The sequence below is a fragment of the Bos mutus genome, chromosome 9 (assembly GCF_027580195.1).
Source record: "Bos mutus isolate GX-2022 chromosome 9, NWIPB_WYAK_1.1, whole genome shotgun sequence".
Lineage (NCBI taxonomy): Eukaryota > Metazoa > Chordata > Mammalia > Artiodactyla > Bovidae > Bos > Bos mutus.
Window position 1 is genome coordinate 84,518,846 of NC_091625.1, and position 20,282 is coordinate 84,539,127.

At 35.7% G+C, this 20,282-nt stretch overlaps 1 protein-coding gene across 5 annotated transcripts in view; it reads left to right on the forward strand.

Annotated features, from left to right (window-relative positions):
• STXBP5 (syntaxin binding protein 5) overlaps nt 1-20,282 on the forward strand; it is a 157,146-nt gene that overhangs the window by 78,160 nt on the left and 58,704 nt on the right. For all 5 annotated transcript variants that reach the window (XM_005894662.3, XM_005894663.3, XM_070376830.1 and 2 more), the window contains 7 exons: nt 12,579-12,733; nt 13,922-13,994; nt 15,691-15,838; nt 16,042-16,109; nt 16,384-16,424; nt 17,271-17,491; nt 17,981-18,159. In XM_005894662.3, coding sequence (XP_005894724.1) covers nt 12,579-12,733; nt 13,922-13,994; nt 15,691-15,838; nt 16,042-16,109; nt 16,384-16,424; nt 17,271-17,491; nt 17,981-18,159 — 885 coding nt within the window. The remainder of the gene's footprint in view (nt 1-12,578; nt 12,734-13,921; nt 13,995-15,690; nt 15,839-16,041; nt 16,110-16,383; nt 16,425-17,270; nt 17,492-17,980; nt 18,160-20,282) is intronic.

Below are 20,282 nucleotides of genomic sequence, written 5' to 3' on the forward strand. Positions count from 1 at the left end.
GGACTGATATCTCCTTTAGAATGTACTGGTTGGATCTCCTTGCAGTCCAAAGAACTCTCAAGAGTCTTCTCCAACACCACAGTTCAAAAGCGTCAATTCTTCAGTGCTCAGCTGTCTTTATAGTCCAACTCTCACATCCATACATGACCACTGGAAAAACCATAGCCTTGACTAGACGGACCTTTGTTGACAAAGTAATGTCTCTGCTTTTCAATATGCTGTCTAGGTTGGTCATAACTTTCCTTCCAAGGAGTAAGCGTCTTTTAATTTTCATGGCTGCAGTCACCATGTGCAGTGATTTGGGAACCCAGAAAAATAAAGTCAGCCACTGTTTCCACTGATTGCCCATCTATTTGCCACGACATGATGGGATTGGATGCCATGATCTTAGTTTTCTGAATGTTGAGCTTTAAACCAACTTCTTCACTCTCTTCTTTCACTTTCATCAAGAGGCTCTTTAGTTCTTCTTCACTTTCTGCCATAAGGGTGGTGTCATCTACATATCTGAGGTTATTGATATTTCTCCCGGCAATCTTGATTCCAGCTTGTACTTCTTCCAGCCCAGCATTTCTCATGATGTACTCTGCATAGAAGTTAAATAAGCAGGGTGACAATATACAGCGTTGACGTACTCCTTTTCCTATTTGGAACCAGTCTGTTGTTCCACGTCCAGTTCTAACTGTTGTTTCCTGACCTGCATATAGTTTTCTCAAGAGGCAAGTCAGGTGGTCTGGTATTCCCATCTCTTTCAGAATTTTCCACAGTTTATTGTGATCCACACAGTCAAAGGCTTTAGTGAAGTCAGTGAAGCAGAAGTCTTAACAATTCTTATATGCTTACTTGAAATAAAAATAGCATCTTAGATCTTACTGTTTTCAATACCCTTACTTAGATGGCTTGGCTTTCGAGCACCAAGAAGAAAAGAATTAGTAGATACAGTGAACATTTCTTACTTGCTTACTATGTGTCAGATATTCTCCTGTGCAATTTGAATGTATTATCTTTCATAATTCTCCTAGCAGTACTATGACTTGGGTACTTTTATTGTCTGCATTTAGGATTATAGATAATGAGCCATGGAAAGCTTAACTGGCTTGACCCATGAAGTAATAGAGCCAATTTTGAGCCCAGGTTGACCCCAGAGCTGGAGCTCTTAATCAGTTTACTGGACATGCTCACAGATAGCCTGGGTTAGGATTGGATTATACTAATCATTCATAAGTCACTCAGTTCACCAAGAACTGCATTCTTTTTTATATTTGCTAGCTTATCAGATTGTCTTTTTAAATTTAGTATTAAATCATACTTGGTACACATAATCACACTAATGCGAGCTGAGGAATCTGTCTGTGCCTCTTAGCCTGGATAACTTAATGCAACTAACCCTAGCTACTCATGACCAGAGAGCTTTGTAGGTTGCTTTCAGGCTGCAGATTTAATTCTAACCTGATGATACCCACTGTTTTTTATAGTATCCATGCATGATCATAGCACTTGGTCATAGACCCATATTGTGGAAAATTCCACAAGCAGATTTATATTTAATTGTACCTAATGGGAAAAGACCTTTCTGAATCCACGGACTCTTAAAATTTCAAGTGTCTCATCAGATAACCTTCCCTATTTACTTGTTATTTTTACAAGTAAAGTTTCAATCAAGTCAGCAAGTTTTAATCTCAGATTGGCTGATTTTCATCTTATCACTGTCTTCAGAGACATTCTTATGACCCACTGCAGATTTATCTATATTATTTTCATTCTCTCAAAAGTAAAACATTCTCTCCCAGTCTTACTCTTTAAACCTCATACCTAACTAGTATAAGTTATTATTCACTTTCTTGCTTATAACATAACTTTTGACTTGCAGTGCCTTAACCTTATCGTATAATCCTGTGTAGCTAGAACACTGAGACTGCTGGATTGATAGCTGTTTCTTCTGACACCAGAACACTTCATTTAGTAGCTATATAAGTATATGCTCAAGATTAGGTTTTGTCCATGGCATCTATCAATTTAAAGTACTAAGATTTTTCTATTTTTAAGCATCTTTATTAATATTTAATTTATTACAGCTAAATTAAATATTATATCCATATTTAATTAAGTCTACTGATATCCAAATCCATTTTCTGTCATTAGCAAATTTTACTTGTTAACTTTCTTGGAAAGTAGATGTGTTATCAAGCCTTCAAAGTATATTTAACCAGTGGCAGTTGCTAAAAAGGAGGTGATGTTGCTTCCGTCTGAAACAGAGCAGCATATACAGGATGCTTCCCTGACAGCTCAGAACCCTGTAGCACCAGCGCTCCCAGCACTGGTGTTTTACCTTGAAAGACGCTAAAATAAAATAGAAATGAAAACTAGCAGACTCCAAACAGGGGGAATGGAAATTTAAGATAATCATAATCTTGAAGTGTTTCTAGGAAAGAGTAAGCAAGCACTGTTTACTTCTGTAGAAAGATAACAGAAGAAAAGTTAGCAGATATATATTGTAGGAAAGATTAACTTGTAAAAAGGCACTTGAATAGTATCATTTCAAACATGAACCAGAATGTAGGGACGTTAAAGAAAAAGAAATGAATGGATTCATAATGGAAAACCCTCATGTAGAACATGTGTTTAGTGAATTCACCAGTAGATATAAGTAGCAATTATGTGTCATCAAGAAGAGTAAGGTGCAGATTCTTTTTTTTTTTTTTTTTTGAGAGTGGAAAGCAGTATTTATTTATTTTGGCCATAATGCATAACATGTGGGATGTTAGTGATCAAACCAGTGATCAAACCCTTGCTGCTTGCATCAGGAGTGAGGATTCTTAACCACTGGTCCACCATGGAAGTCCCAAGATGCAGATTTTTATTTTCATTTTAAATTAGAGAAGACCTCCATATGACTAATGGCAGAAAAGTAAGAGCCTTTGGAATAGGAGACACTGAAGATGAAATATGTTTAGAAGAAGGTTCTAGAGTGGATTTCTCATAATGATTACAAAGTACAGATGGAGAAGATAACCTTCTTTCTTAAATTTTGAAAGCATTTTTATATGATTATGTGATCTGCTGCTGCTGCTGCTGCTGCTAAGTCGCTTCAGTTGTGTCCAACTCTGCGCAACCCCATAGACGGCAGCCTACCAGGCTCCTCCGTCCATGGGATTCTCCAGGCAAGAATACTGGAGTGGGGTGCCATTTCCTTCTCCAGTGCATGAAAGTGAAAAGCGAAAGTGAGGTCGCTCAGTCGTGCCCGACTCTTAGCGACCCCATGGACCGCAGCCTACCAGGCTTCTACGTCCATGAGATTTTCCGGCAAGAGTACTGGAGTGGGGTGCCATCGCCTTCTCCAGATTATGTGATCTATTCTTTTAGAAAACATTTTTGGCATCGGACATGACTTAGCAACTAAATGACGAACAAAACCAAAAATCTTAGAATTATATAGATTTTAGATCTTGAAATGTAACACTGAAGTAGGTGAAGTAGATGATAAGAATAAACAGTGTGGCAGAGGGGAGTGCACAAGTTGAAGAATGGAATGAAACTAGGGAAATTAAAGGATGGAAAAGAAGAATTCTTAGCCCCTGCTACAGTGACTTCCACACATAAAGCACTTAGTAAAATGATAGTTGAATGAATGAAACATAATAATATCATGACTTAATTTATTTTTTCTTGAGTGATCTAGAAAGCAGAAAAATTTTCAGCATAAGGTACATTTTAGCAGGATATAAGTATACTTTGTATACTTATATACAAAATATAATAACAGATATAGAAATGACATTAAAAATTGGCAAGCTCTTCAGATATTTCACAGGAAAAATGCACTTTTAAAAAGTTTAATTAGTCACGAAAACTTAACTTCATTTAAACCACTGTTATTATCTTATTCTCTGAACTGTTTTTGGAAGTATCTAGATTTTTTTTTTAATTTGTGACATTAAATAAAATCCTAACAAGAGAAGCATAGGACCTGTAATTCCACTATTCTAAAACAATTTTTTTCATGTGTTCACTTTCCCTAAGTCTTTTTTCAAATGCATATCCATTTTCACTTAACTATTCTTTGAGGATATTGAGTCTGGTATATTTTTGTCCTCTTACTCTATCTAAAGTATCCTAGTTTTACCAATTTTTAAAATTAGTTTCAAAGGCTGTATAGTTTACTCAGACATGCTTCCCTTTTTTCAAACATTTAGTTTTTCACATTATAGATAATAAAGTTATGATATTACTAATATAGTAGTGAACATATTCTCTCATGATACTATAGAGAATTCAACAGATTTTTGCTATTATTCTGTTTCTTTACAGTAAATTGCCAGTGATAAAATTTTGAAGATAAAATATTTTTAGGAGCCTTGACAAATAGACACATTTCTTTTTGAAATTATACTTTAAAGAAGTATAAAATATAATAATTTCATAGTCTTATCAATGCAGTATGACTTTGTTTTTTAATTTACTGCCTTAAAATCAGCATTTATGCTTTAGAATTATCTTTAATTCTCTAGCCATAATGGGAACTCCTAAACTAATGATGTTAATGGAAAGGCAGCATGCTGTCATAATTGGGGGTTGAAGTTAAATTTATTTCTATCTGCAGGCAAAGCAGCAATGATTCATAGAAACTTTCCAATTTAATTTTTTGTAAGCATTTGTCCAGCTAAGCTTTTATGTTTTGACAGGGACCAGAAATTATTCATAAACTTGTCTATAGTTTTGTATATGCATTATTTATTAAAATACAAAGTTTTATTTCAAACCTAATCATTTTCAAAATTGTTGCTTATTTGTTATGGCTATTAAGACATTCCCTTCTTATACTGCCTCTAGTTGATTTTATTCTACTTTGCCTACTACTGAAGTTCATTCTGAGCTTTCCTACAGTTTCTTTTAGAGCCATGCTTACTTTTCATGTAAGCTGGTTCTCTGGGTAGTCACTCAGTCGTGTCCAACTCTTTGCAATCCCAGGAGCCTAGCCTGCCAGGCTCCTCTGTCCATGGGGATTCTCCAGACAAGAATTCTGGAGTGAGTTGCCATTTCCTTCTTTAGGGGATCTTCCCAACCCAGGGATCGAACCCAGATCTCCCACATTGCAGATGGATTCTTTACCTTCTGAGCCACCAGGGAAGCCAAAAAAAAAAACTGGTTCTCTAGTGCATTCTTAAAGCCTTATGTATTATTCAAGCTAATCTAAGGGTATATTTCCCATCTTTATTCATCATCCTAATCTACAATTTTTCCTGTACCTAAAATGACTTCACTGTGATCTGTACATAGATGCAGTGTCTTAGTGATAGTTCACTGGTTGTTGTTTTTGTTCAGTTGCTAAAGTCGCGTCCAACTCTTTGTGACCCCATGGCATGCAGCAGCATGCCAAGCTTCCCCATCCTTCACTATCTCCCTGAGTTATCTCAGATTCATATCCATTGAGTCGGTAATGCTATCTAATCATCTCATCCTCTGCTGTCCTCTTTTCCTTTTGCCTTCAATCTTTCCCAGCATGAGGGTCTTTTCAAATGAGTTGACTCTACGCATAAGGTGGCCAAAATATTAGAGTTTCAGATTCAGTGTCAGTCCTTCCAGTGAATATTCAGGACTGATTTCCTTTAGGATGGACTGGTTTGATCTCCTTGCAGTCTAAGGGACTCTCAAGTCTTCTCTAGCACCACAATTCAGAAGCATCAATTATTCAACACTCAGCTTTCTTCATGGTCCAACTCTCACATCCATACATGACTACTGGACCTTTGACTATATGGACCTCTGTCAGCAAAGTCATGTCTCTGCTTTTTATTACTCTGTCTAGGTTTTTCATAGCTTTCCTTCCAAGGAGCAAGTGTCTTTTAATTTCATGGCTGCAGTCACCTTTCACAGTGATTTTGGAGCCCACTACTTGGATGTTTATAATATATATTGATACTAGCTTACATAGTTTAGGTTATATTTTCCTAGAAGACAACAATAAAATCCATGTAAGACTGTTTGCAGTAAATGACTTTTTAAATGTTGTTCTATAAATAAGCTTTGAAATTATACTTGTGACACTGTGAACCACATATATGATTCATTTCATCATAATTTAATTCCATATGGCAAAGACTACATTAAAAAGTTTAGATTTCTTTTTGGGAAAAAAAGAAAGTCTAATTGTTACATAGTAAAGTTTTTCTATGTATATTGATACAAGAAAAAACCAGAGTATTACACTGATAAGAATTACTGTTATGTCCTTATAAATCTTATGTATCCTAACGAATCTGTATGTAAAAACTGTAAAATCCACAGCATAAGTTTTGTGGAATTTGTATGGTTAGGATAGGTCTACTAAACTCTGTATCTTTATCTCATTGATTTACCATATGATGCCTACTGTTTTGCTTTCTGTTTAACTTCACACTACAACTGATGCTCTGTCCCAAAAAGCACAGGTGGAGAAATGTTATGTTGCCATTGCATGGCAACTTCATCATACTAGCTTTTATTATCATTATCAGCCTTTATGGGCTACTAGAGAGTTATTGTAATTCTTCTGAAGTTTTTATGATTCATGAAATTTTCAGTTCATAGTAGCACTTAAGGAAGTTTTTGCCTCCAATGTGGGAATGGTGTTCTGAGATCCTATTTCCCTTTCATAATTAAGCAAGGACTTTAGAATTCATGGATTTTTCTGCCTTTATCTTTAAATTTGTGGTTTGTGGGCAGTTATTTAAATGAGATTTTCAGATATTAGAGGACCAATGCTAAATAACTCTTAAAAATTCTTAAATGATTAAGGAAGACTTTAATATTTAACTAGTATAAAGAGAAGTCATTTTCCTCGATTGCATTAGATCCCCTGGAGGAGGGCATGGCAAACCACTCCAGTATTCTTGCCAGGAAAATCCCCATGGACAGAGGGGCCTGGCATTCTATAGTCTGTGAACTATAGAAGATTGAACATCATCTTCATCATACTAGCAAATTATCTCATTATCATAATGATTTATTCTTATGGTACCCAGGTATTTCTCTGTTCAGTCAAATGATACCCTGATGAAAACTTCTTGTAACTAATCAGTAGTTCTCTTTTTATCAAAGAGTTGTTTTTGTGATCAGCCTCTCTATCCATCCAGGCCCAGCTAAAGAGTTCTGTGGTTTCTGATTGAAGTCTGCAGAGTGTAAGGGGTGTGCACTTACACTCTGCAGACTCTTATTAAGAATCTCTCTATAGTGAGATCCTTAATGACACTAAGTCAAGTAGTGCCAGTCATTAGGAGGCTCAACTATCTGTGCTCCACTACTCAGAGTGTGCCTGTATGAATGAGTCCACTCTGCTAACTGATCTGAGACAAAACAAGTATAGAAGTCAAGAGTAGACTGTAGAAACTTTCATCTCATTTGACATTGCCACAACATCTACACACACTTTAGTTGTTGTTTTTCTTACAAAAAGTATAGATTTCCAGTGAATTTTAAAATTTTTAAATAGTTCTTGACCACAGATAGTTTGAGCAGCATTGTTTGAGACTGTAACATTATATGATTAGAAATTCATCTCCCAATGTTTTCTTCTTTTATTTTTATTTTGTATTATTTTTTTGCCCATGCCAACCACATGCCAGAATCTTAGTTCCCCCACCAGGGATCAAACCCACATCTTCTTCATTGGAAGCCCCTGGACTGCCAAAGAAGTCCCATTTCCCTGTATTTTCAATTTTATTTTCTTTTTTGCTTCCTGGCCCTTACATTGAAATATTCACATTTTTGAAACCTTTGTTTTTGCTTATTCCATTTTGATTTCTTGGCTCAAAAACTTTGTAGAAGGAATTCAATATTACTTATTGCATGTGCTTCACAATTTGTGTGGTAAGGATAAGGTATTTGTTACCTGGTAGCTTTCAAGAGCTAAGGTACAATTCTCCTCACCAAATGTAAAGTGTTAAACCACTCCAGTATTCTTGCCTGGAAAATCCCACGGACTGAGGATCCTGGCAGGCCCATGGGGTCACAGAGCAGACACAACTGAGCCACTAAGCACAACAGAGCACACACCTCTGAAATAGAATGGCATATCTTCATTCGGAAAAACTTGGGGAATTTGATAAGATTAGTAGTATAAATCAATGGCATATGAGATTACGTATTTAGAACTTAAATTCCAATCTTAAAAATATATAGGAGTAGTGAATAATATAGGTAAGAGTGCTGATTATGCAGGAGTATCAGAACAGCACAGCAGTTGTATTTCAAGCTTCTTTAGACAGTGTTTCTCAATGTTGTTCTTGTTGTTTAGTTGTTGTTTAGTTTCTAAGTTGTGTCTGACTCTTTAAGACCTCATGGACTATAACCCACCAGGCTCCTCTGTCCATGGAATTTCCCAGGCAAGATTACTGGAGTAGGTTGCCATTTCCTTCTCCAATCTGACTGGGATGTGGGGCTTCTCCTACAGGAGTCAGTAAGTCAGTAGGTCTAGCACCAGTGAGCAGTAGGTTTAGTGATGTTTACAATGTACGTAACAAAAACATTTGGGGATACCTTGCCTAAGACCTATGAGTACAGGGATTAAATACCATTCTGTGTCCTGAAGGAGCACACAATACAAATGGAAAGTAGATAATGAAAATTCGGTGTGGAAATGCTGAAAAGAGGTATGGAGGGTGCTTAGGAACACAGGAAGGGCATCCAACTCAGGAAGAATGGGTCAGGAAAAATATGGATTAGACTAAGTTTTAAAGGAGAAATAGATATTAGCCCAATACAAAATGAGGGACAAGCATATCTCAGGCAATGAACAACCAAACGCTATTGTAAGAATATAAGTTGGAGGTTATTAGGGCCAGAACTCACATTGATTAAGAAGTTGAAATAGAGAACGGTCAGGTTCTTGAGATCATTATGGTGTAAACAGGATGTGTTTGCAAGATTTGGGGTCATGTCATCTTCCACGTATTGCTTTACTCAATGTGTTGCAACCATGGTGGCCTTTTAGTTCCTCAGGTAGCCCAAGCTCATTCTAGACTTGAGGTCTTTGCGGTGGTTATTCCTACAGTCTAAACTATATCCTTCTCTTCCAACCCCGAGATCTTTGATTGGCTGGCTCCTCTTCATTCTGATTCCAGTTCACCTGTCATTACTTTAGGGGCCTTTCCTGACTGCTCTGTTCTACAGTAGCCCCTCTAGTCCCTCCCTCACATTCAGCACTCTACCTTGTTCTGTTGTCTTCATACTTGTCACGGTGTGTTAACTGTCCGTCTAGAACAAGCGTGAAAACACCGTTTTAATCTCAGGAGTACAGGTGTTCAAATGAATGGATAGTATTACAGACTGAATTGAGCAAATTGGTTATACAAATGACTTCTTGAGTAGAAAAAAGAAGAATGCTTAACCTGGAAACACAACTTCAGCCAAATCTATTGTCAGCGCCAGCCTCGGGAACTTAATCAGAGTCAGGAAGCATGTATACTTTCCTAAAGTGTCTAGCCTCTTAAAAATAACAATCAAAATCGTAAAAAGTTCCAACTAATACCTTCCTAACCTAGATGCCTTCAAAAGGCAGACTCTTGGATAAAACTTATATTACTTCTAGACCTTATTATGATATATGATATCAAAAAAGATAATTTATTTTAAAAAAGATTATCCATATCCACAATTCACATGTTATCTAGAAATAATCTAGATTCCTAGAACTTTGAATGTAATTCCAAGTGTCAGCGAAACTTTTGAATTTTTATAGTTTTACATGCCAAATGTTAAAATATTTAACTCGATTTTATCATTGTATTTAAGACTGGTTTCTTCTGGTAAAATATTTATTTCCTTAATGTTTATGTCTCAAGATTTGGGACATTAAGTTTGTAAGTCAGGTGATTCCTGCCTGGCAAACTGAGGTGATTTTTTTTTAAATATCCCGTAAGATAAGAAAAAATATGCATACACATGCATTTATTGCTGAATTATGGAAACTTTTATTATTATGAAAAAGAATATTACCTTGATACTCCTTTTAAACTATTTCTTATTCATGTACTTTTACCCATAATTTGTTGTTGTTGTTGTTGTTTCTCCTAAATTTACAAAAGAAGTATAGGCATTTACAAGGCAAACATATAGTTGCGTTTTGAGGACAAACTTAACATGGTTTAAATAACATCATGACATTTTGTTAAGAGTTTGTCTAATAAACTGATTACCTACCTGTCAATACCTACTTGGTATCTCCATAGGAATTTTATTCTGTAATGTACCTTAGCATCTTCCTGTTCATAGTTCTTGTATTGATAATGCAAGTTTTATATATATAAAAACAAACTTGTCAGACTTTTTTTGAAATACTACGTATTAAATACATGGCCCATGCCTCTCATTCTATAAAAGTGTAAGTTGTTAGACTCTCCACCCTTTTTAGTATTTTATATTCAGTTGTATGTTGTATTTCAGAATACAAGAGTTAGTTATATTGTTTATTCACTGTATGTAATGAAAAGTAGAAGAAAATTAAATATACTTTCCTGACTACAGTCAATAATCACAGTAAGTCAAGAATTGAGAACAGTGAAAGTATGGGTATAGGTCTGTTACCAAAATAGTTTAGTGCTGAAAAATCTAAATGTTAGTAAGCTAGACAATAGTTAACATACATTTTTGTTAACGTACTTATTTAATACCAACAACACACTGTTCTGCATATCAGATCAGATCAGCAGTGAACAAAACAGATAAATACCCTTGCCCTCATGGAGGTCATGTTTTCATGAGGAAAACAATAAGCAAAATAATTAGTTCCATGAATGATAATTTGAAGATAATGATAATAATAATAGGTAATTCTTTACACCAGGCATTGAACCCAGTGCTTTGCGTATATTAATTAATTCAGTAATTGTCTGAGAATAAATACGCTTGCTTCTTCGAAGAAAAGCTATGACCAACATAGACAGCATATTAAAAAGCAGAGACATTACTTTGCCAACAAAGGTCCATCTAGTCAATTCTATGGTTTTTCCAGTAGTCATACATGGATGTGAGAATTGGACCTAAAGAAAGCTGAGCACCGAAGAATTGATGCTTTTGAACTGTAGTGCTGGAGATGACTTTTGAGAGTCCTTGGACTGCAAGGAGATCCAACCAGTCAATCTTAAAGGAAATCAGTTCTGAATATTCATTGGAAGGACTGATGCTGAAGCTCCAATACTTTGGCCACCTGATGTGAAGAACTGACTCATTGGAAAAGATCCTGATGCTGGGAAAGAATAAAGGCAGTAGGAGAAGGGGATGACAGAGGATGAGATGGTTGGATGGCATCACCAACTCGATGTATATGAGTGTGAGCAAGCTTTGGGAGTTGGTGATGGACAAGGTAGCCTGGCGTGCTGCAGTCCATGGGATGGCAAAGAGTCAGACACGACTGAGTGACTGAACTGAAATACTTACCACTCTAGCTGCATGTTATATAGACGCAGAAACTTGGCAAGGAGAGATTAAGCACCTTATGCAAGGTCATGGGGAAAGTAGAGCCAGAGCTGAGATTTAAACAGAGGCAGTGTTGTTCCAGAACTAGCTATGTTTAACATTACATATTATCACATACTACTTGTACTAGGTGTGAGAGGAGGGGGATAGATACACTGGACCTAGAGGAAGCACTATGAAAGCACCTCAAAAATTATAAATGAGGACATTTAAGAAGATCATATAGGAACATTTTAAGTCATCTGTGTGATTCACCATAAACAACTCCCCACCAACAAATTGAATGATACATGTGGCAGATCAAGAGCTGATTTCCTTAGAATGCAAAGAACTCTTAGAAAACCGTTAGAAAAGATACTAATCCAATAAAACATGGATGAAAAACATGTGCAGGGAAGTCAAGAAATACACATAGATCAAAGCATATGAAAGGATATTTAGGTATTTTTCTTTTTTCATATTTAAATATGTAGCTTTTAAAAGTAAATCATTACATTTACTAATGATGAATAAGGAGACAAAATTATAGGGCTTATTAGAAGTGTCAAAAGGGCAGTTGATCGATGTGCATGGGAGTTATATTTCTGAGGATACCAGGCAAGCTTCCAGAAGAGAATTAACCACTACAGAAAATGATTTGAGTGACCAGTTTTTCAGTTTTCTCAGGGGGATTTATGGCTAGTACATTCTTGATGCATCTTTGAGAAGCTAATTCATTGCGTACAATGGGTGCCTTAGGATATTCACATTCTCTCTTAGAATGTCTGTTGAGAAGGTCTGGTTATTAGGATTGAAAATAATGACAGTACATTTAAGAGACTTAACAGGAGAAACCCAGAGAGAATTTTTTGAAAATTGTATAAAGAAGATAAAGGGAAAAAAATATAAGGACCAAAAGGAGATATGAGAGTAGAATGTGGTCAGTGTTCATAGGCACTGTAGATTATTTTTAAGAATTCACCTGGTTTTTACCTATTGCAGTTTAAAAATCTACATGTGAGTAATCAATTAGATGGTGCCTAAAAATGTTAAAATTTAATATTTTATTATTTCTGTAAAAAAGAATTTATGATACAGCAAGAAGATAGACTCCACTATGCTGTTTATAATCCTGTGTATTTTATTTCCAGGGAACCTTTTATTATTTTATCAGGAGGTTTGTCGTATGATACTGTAGGAAGAAGACCTTGCTTAACAGTAATGCACGGGAAAAGTACTGCAGTGCTAGAAATGGACTACTCAATTGTTGACTTTCTGACGCTGTGTGAAACACCATACCCAAATGGTAAGTGTTGTATCTTTAGAATTCAGTCTCTAGATATGTCTGTTACTCAGAGCAAGACCTCCTTGTTTTCCAAGTAGTTAACTTATCCTCTTGTGCTAATTCTTCTGGGTAAGGAATGCTGCCTTCATAACTTTATACATTTTATTTGAGAAATTTTGTTTAATAAACTATGTCTGTTTCATTCTAAATTTTGGTAGTAAGTGCCTCTGAAGGATAGACAAAACTGTCCACATTAAGAGCAACTTAAAAATCCTCTAAAAATCTAGTGTGTCAGTTACAGTTTTCCAGAATAACAGAACCAATAGGAGATTTCAAAAGGTGAACGAGAGCAGAAATATGAATTTATTTTAAAGAAATCGTGAAAATGTACTACCAATTTGAAAATTCAGGAAAGAGTTTGATTTGCAGTCTTGAATCTGAATTTTTAAGGCAGGAAACTCAGGCAGATTTCCAAGTTGCCATCTTGAGGCAAATTGCTTTTTTCAGAACACCTCCTGTCTTTGTTCTTCAGGCCTTCAACTGATTGAATGAGACCCACCCAAATTATCTACAATTTTCTACTTTACTCAGAGTCTACTAACTTAAATGTTGCTCACATCTAAAAAATGCCTTCATAGCAACATCTGCACTGGTGTTTGACCAAACAAATGGGCACCATAGCAGAGACAAGCTAACACGTGAAATTAATCACTATCATTGACATGTTATTATTTCAGGGGAAATTTAGCTGGATCTTTTTTACTTTTATTTAAAGCTAATTGAGATATAAATATGTAATGCATTTTATAGTTGATATGCACATAGAAAATACCCAAGAAAGAGTTATAATATTATAATGGTAATCTAGTGGATTTCTTTGAGATCCAGTAATGAGAGTTGTTCTTAAGGGTATTCAGATTTAAACTTGAGATATCTTATTCATGTACTGTCTTGGACTTTGCAATACCATGGAAGGTACTGAACTTGTCTAACTCATCTTTACAAAACAAATAATTATTTATGGGGTATTATATAGATTTCCCTCATCTAAAACATACTGCCCTTACAGTATATGAAGTGCAGTATCAGAATGTTAAATACTTGAGTGAATGGAACAAAATAAAAACCACGCCAACATGTTTTGTTATCTGATTTGCAGCCCTCTTGCATATTTGTAACTATTGTTCATGCCTTGTTTTCCTGTTCCAGATTTTCAGGAACCATATGCTGTGGTTGTTCTACTAGAAAAGGATTTAGTACTAATAGACCTTGCACAAAATGGGTAAGCAATAAAATTTGGTGAACAGTTACTTTAGTATGTGGTGAAGAAAGTGTCTCTTTAGGATACACTATTTCATTTCTTTGAAAATGCTACATTTATATTCATAACCTGGACCCCCTTTTAGAACCACAGATATACATTTCTCATTACCTGCCAAATTTCTCCGTTATGGTACTCATATAGAAATCCAAGTTTAAATCAAAATTTGTTGAATTTCTGAAATTTTTTATGATTCAGCCTAATACTTGAATACCCTGAAAGTGAAAATGAAAGTCGCTCAGTCATGTCCAACTCTTTGTGACCCCGTGGACTTGGACTATATGGTCCATGGAATTCTCCAGGCCAGAATACTGGGGAGTGGGTAGCCTAACCCTTCTCCAGGGGATCTTCCCAACCCAAGGGTCAAACCCAGGGTGGATTCTTTACCAGCTGAACCACAAAGGGAGGCCCAAGAATACTGGAATGGGTAGCCTATCCCTGTTCCCAAGTTCAATTCCTGGGTTTGGAAGATCCACTGGAGAAAGGAGTAGGCTACCCACTCCAATATTCTTGGGCTTCGCCTGTGGCTTAGCTGGTAAAGAATCCGCCCCAGGTTCGGTCCCTGGGTTGGGATTATCTCCTGGAGAAGGGAAAGTCTACCCACTCCAGTATTCTGATCTGGAGAATTCCATGGACTGTAAAGTCCATGGGGTCGCAAAGAGTCAGAGATACATGACTGAGCAACTTTTACTTCACTTCACTTCACCAAACTTGTTACTCTTTTCTTTAAATCCCTTTGGATCTCTGTTTTTTATGTAAAAACAGCTTCTCAGCCTGCTACTCTACATAGAAGGGATTCAGCGTACATTTCCAAGCTGGCACCTGTTCTCTAGGAAAACTGAACGGTGTGTTAAACAAGCATCACACTCCCGTGTCTTTCCTGATGTAGCTCCCAGCAGCTAAAATGTTCCACTTGCGTCACTGACATCAAAAATCCACATAACTTTCAAAGCGGCCTTCTTTTCCTCTGCAAGCTTTTCCTATTCTCTCTTAACCAGATATATCATAACTGACCTGTAGATTCTCACCATAGATCCTGTGCAACTTTTTGTGGTATTTCCAATATTCTGCTTGGTCTAGATTAGATGATAGCATGTTTACTTATAAATTTTTTGAATGGAAGAACATTGTATTATATTAGTTGTATTTCCTGAGAGATAATCGTTAAATATGGTTTTAAATGAGTTTACCCATTCAGTATTTCTGGATTGGGGGCAGTTTTGCCCCTCAAGAGACAATGTCTGTGTAGACATCTATGGTTAGGGAAGGGGTGCTGCTGGCATCTAGTGGTAGAGGACAGGGGTGCTGCTAAATGTCCACAGTGCACAGGACAGCCCCCATAATAAGCTGTCTCATCCAAAATGGAAATGGCACTGAGATAGGAAAACCCGAAAGTGTAAGTGCATGGTATTATTTACCTTACTTTAAGGCATTCCAAAATTCACATCAACTTAGTGTGTGCTAACTGCAGTAATGATTTTTTTTTCTTCTTGAAAACAACAAGACCATGTCAAACAAAGGAATTTAAAAACATTCTCTCTAAATGATAGCCCTAGAATAACCTATTATTAAATAAGTTTAAATATGTTTTTCATTGTTTCATTAATCATAGGTAATGATTCATTAACAAATATTTTTTCTTTTCCTCTTCTTAAAGATATCCTATATTTGAAAATCCCTACCCTTTGAGTATACATGAATCCCCTGTTACATGTTGCGAATATTTTGCTGATTGTCCTGTGGACCTTATTCCTGCACTTTATTCTGTTGGAGCTAGACAGAAACGTCAAGGCTACAGCAAAAAGGTATTGAACATTAATGTTACTCATTACTTTACATTTCAGTATTTTATACTTCTCACCTTGACGTGGTTGATAATGATACCCTTTCTAGAGAAATTAAAAATCCTTTTTGGAAATAAAATGTGTTGTTTACTATTGTCATAAATATATTATGAAAATACATGCTATGCTTGGAAATTGCTTTATACAATAATCTTTTCTTATAGGAATGGCCCATTAATGGAGGTAATTGGGGCTTGGGTGCTCAAAGCTACTCAGAAATAATTATTACAGGGTAAGTAAAAGTCTGTTTTCTCCTTAAAAAAATCATTAATAACTAAATATGGTTAGGACTACATGAATATTAATTAGTTGGGCAGGTAGTGCTTTTCTTTATATAGTAACATCATAAGTAATAAGTTATTGTATAGAACCTATGAATTTATCCTAAATTTTACCTTTTTCCTCATTTTGGTAACTGTGTTTAAGTAACAATATATTTAACTTCAAAGAGAAAAATAGTGTAAATTTTTTCGTCAACACATTCTTAATTCATTTGCTTTTCACAGGCATGCTGACGGGTCGATTAAGTTCTGGGATGCTTCTGCGAGTAAGTATTCTGAATATTATTTGTTACATGCTATGCAATATTACTTTTGTGTAATCTGTTTTATAATAATTTCATAGCTAACATTTAATTTGAAATTCAGAGGCTGTAAAGTTAATGCTTGATTTATCAAGTATTTGAGTAGAATTTATAATAGATGAAGATATTTGAAGGATATTAATTAGTAAATCAAGAATAAGTCTCAGCAGAAATACTCAAATCCTTTCTTCAGTATTTTTTCAAACCTTCTCTTCCTAACTCAGAGATAAGAGAAGTGAGAGTATGTTTCAAATCAGCATAAATCTGTTCAATAATTTTAGTGTCTGATTCTAAACTTATATCATGAAAGTTTATGCTCTCTATGTGAATTATATACAGTGGTTACATTAAAAAGGAAAGAATGCTTTGAATGAGTAGTGTACAAACACTATTAATGAAAAAATTAGAATCCAGTTAACTCAGGGTATATTATGTTTGATCATGAAGAAGTGTGTTAGATAATAGTGGTACCTTTCAGAGAGAAAATAATTCTGTAGAGCAAAATATGTGCTTTATTATTTTTATTTACGCTTTTCTTTTTTTATAAAATCTTTTTGTTACTCATTTTTTCAGATAATCTAAATTCATCGTGATGGTGATTTTTTTTTTTTTTTAAATGAATACGAGTATACCTTCTTTGGTCGATAAAGTATAGTGAATACATTATATAAAAGAATGTGAGAAATACAGACATAGGAATAAAAATATGATTCAAAAAACAGGCTGTTTTTCTGATGTGGTATGACTGATTAAATATTCCCTTTTATTCTTTTTGTACTAAGATATTTTATCCTTTTTTTTTTTTTTTAGTAACTCTACAAGTATTATATAAACTAAAGACATCTAAAGTATTTGAAAAGTCAAGAAATAAAGATGAGAAGCCAAACACAGACATTGTGGATGAGGATCCATATGCCATTCAGATCATCTCCTGGTGTCCCGAAAGTAGAATGCTGTGCATAGCTGGAGTTTCAGCTCATGTCATTATTTATAGATTCAGCAAACAGGAAGTGATTACAGAAGTCATTCCGGTAGTAGTCTCTTAATTATTTTCAATGTCAAATGTCTGACATTTAAGTTTTCAAATCACTTAGGAGACTATCTGTAGTCATTTTTAAAACACCTCAGTATTTACATTGCATTTACCTTTTGTGAAGAAAAGGCATATTTTTATGTATATCGTTTTACTGAACATTTATTTAAATCTTTAAATGCATTCTGTTTCATTTAAGGAAAGCTAATATAAGTATGAGCCTAATCTAATTTAGTACTAACAGGAGTGCCATAAATCCTAAAATCATAATGTGTATGTGTGAATGTACTTGCACACAAACACACAATCATTTTTAAAAAGCTGAGTCAGAAGCATTTTTTTCTTTGTGAAATCTTTACCTTATTAACCTCACCAAATTTTTCCTTTAAAAATGTTCTTCCCACTGTAGTGTACATGTGTGTATGTATAAACTGACAAAATGAATAGGAATTGTTAGGAGAGGGTAACCTGTCTTGTTTTACAACAGATGCTTGAAGTTCGATTGTTGTATGAGATAAGTGATGTGGAAACCCCAGAGGGTGAACAGGCACCACCTTTGCCAACACCGGTTGGGAGTGCCAATCCACAGCCCATCCCTCCTCAGTCTCATCCTTCTACCAGTAGCAGTTCATCTGATGGACTTCGGGACAATGTCCCTTGTTTGAAGTAAGTTAAAGAAAAATACAGATGGTTTGGAACTTACCTTTTAATTTAGATAAATTATAAGCATTAGTAAACTTAAGTAATGTTTTCCCGTGACAGAGTAAAATGACATAACCACTTCTCTTTCTGCATTTCACTGTGGTTAATCCAACTCATTTTTTTGTGGCACCAAGAGGAATATGATTGCATTCCATGATTTTATCCTTAAAGTAATAGGATTTGATCTCTAAACCCTACTGATGGACCAGCGTGGATTTTTCCTTTGTATCTAGCTCATTCTTCTCAGTCCATCATCATTTTTTAGTCTGGGTTTATATGTGGATCAAACATACACATTGACTGCTTCCTGGCACTCTGAAAATTCTGTTTTTTCAGCCTTTAGAGATATAGTTGTTTGGTAATCATTTTCTTTTTCTGAATCTTCTTTAATATCACAGCATTGTTATGTAAATGCATTTATTGTAGAAATCCAAATTTAATGCATTTTGCTTTTCTATAGGAGTAAATTGGACAAAATTTATTTTTACTTTTATATTATTGAATGGTTAAAATTTTTAAAGCATCAGTTCAGTTCAGTCGCTCAGTCATGTCCAACCCTTTGCAACCACATGGACTGTAGCATGCCAAGCTTTCCTGTCCATCACCAACTCCTGGAGCTTACTCAAAGTCGTGTCCATTGAGTTGGTGATGCCATCCAACCATCTCATCCTGAGTCATCCCCTTCTCCTCTTGCCTTCAATCTTTCCCAGCATCAGGGTCTTTTCCAGTGAGTCAGTTCTTCACATCAGGTGGCAAAGTATTAAAGCTTCAGCTTCTGCATCAGTCCTTCAGTGAATATTCAGGACTGATTTCCTTTAGGATTGACTGGTTGGATCTCCTTGCAGTACAAGGGACTCTCAAGCGTATTCTCCAACACCACAGTTCAAAAACATCAATTCTTCAGTGTTCAGCTTTCTTTATAGTCCAACTCTCACATCCATACATGACTACTGGAAAAACCATAGCTTTGACTAGACGGATCTTTGTTGGCAAAGTAATGTCTCTGCTTTTTAATATGCTGTCTAGATTGGTCACTTGTAAAGCATATGAGCCTTAAAAATGGCATAGAAAGAAAACAAAGAGAGAGTTAAAATCACTGAATGATTTCATGAAGACTGAAGTGGGGTGCCATTGCCTTCTCCGATGATTAAAAGTATTATATTTACAGAGAAGTCAACTAGGGTATAAAGAGAAGTCAATTAGGGTCATCATGACTGAAAGTGTGTGGAAAATATCAGAGGTTGAATACAAAAGTTGGGGGCGAAAGGCAGACTGTAGTAGGTTCAAGATAGGGAGGGTAGTCAGAAAGACAGTTTCATTTGTTATATCATGTATGAAACGAGTTGCCAGTCCAGGTTTGATGCACGATACTGCATGCTTGGGGCTAGTGCACTGGGACGACCCAGAGGGATGATATGGGGAGGGAGGAGGGAGGAGGGTTCAGGATGGGGAACACATGTATACCTGTGGTGGATTCATTTTGATATTTGGCAAAACTAATACAATTTGTAAAGTTTAAAAATAAAATAAAATTAAAAAAAAAAAAAAAGAACCAGGCTTTATACTGTTTTGACTTTAGGTCTACTAGAACCATTATTGAATGGTTCAATAGTTGCTGAGGAAAGTGTCTGCATAATCAAAAATGCATTCAACCAGAGATAAAGCAGATTTTTTTATATCACGATCACTCATGATATAGATCTATAGAAAAGTACAGCTTTTTTAATCTTCTTTATATGCTTACATAAATTTGAGATTGTGTTCTATGCCAGTGGTTCTCAAACAGGGATGATTTTGCTCCTCAGAATGCTTGGCAATGTCTGGAGACAAAATTTGTCACAACAGGAAGGACTGCTACTGGCATCTAATGTGAAAAGTGAAAGTCGTTCAGTGTCTGACTCTTTACAACCCCATGGCCTGTACAGTCCATGGAATTCTCCAGGCCAGGATACTGGAGTGGGTAGCCTTTCCCTTCTCCAGGGGATCTTCCCAACCCAAGAATCGAACCGGGGTCTCCTGCATTGCAGGTGGATTCTTGACCAGCTGAGCTACCAGGGAAGCCCAGACCAGGGTTGATGCACAACATC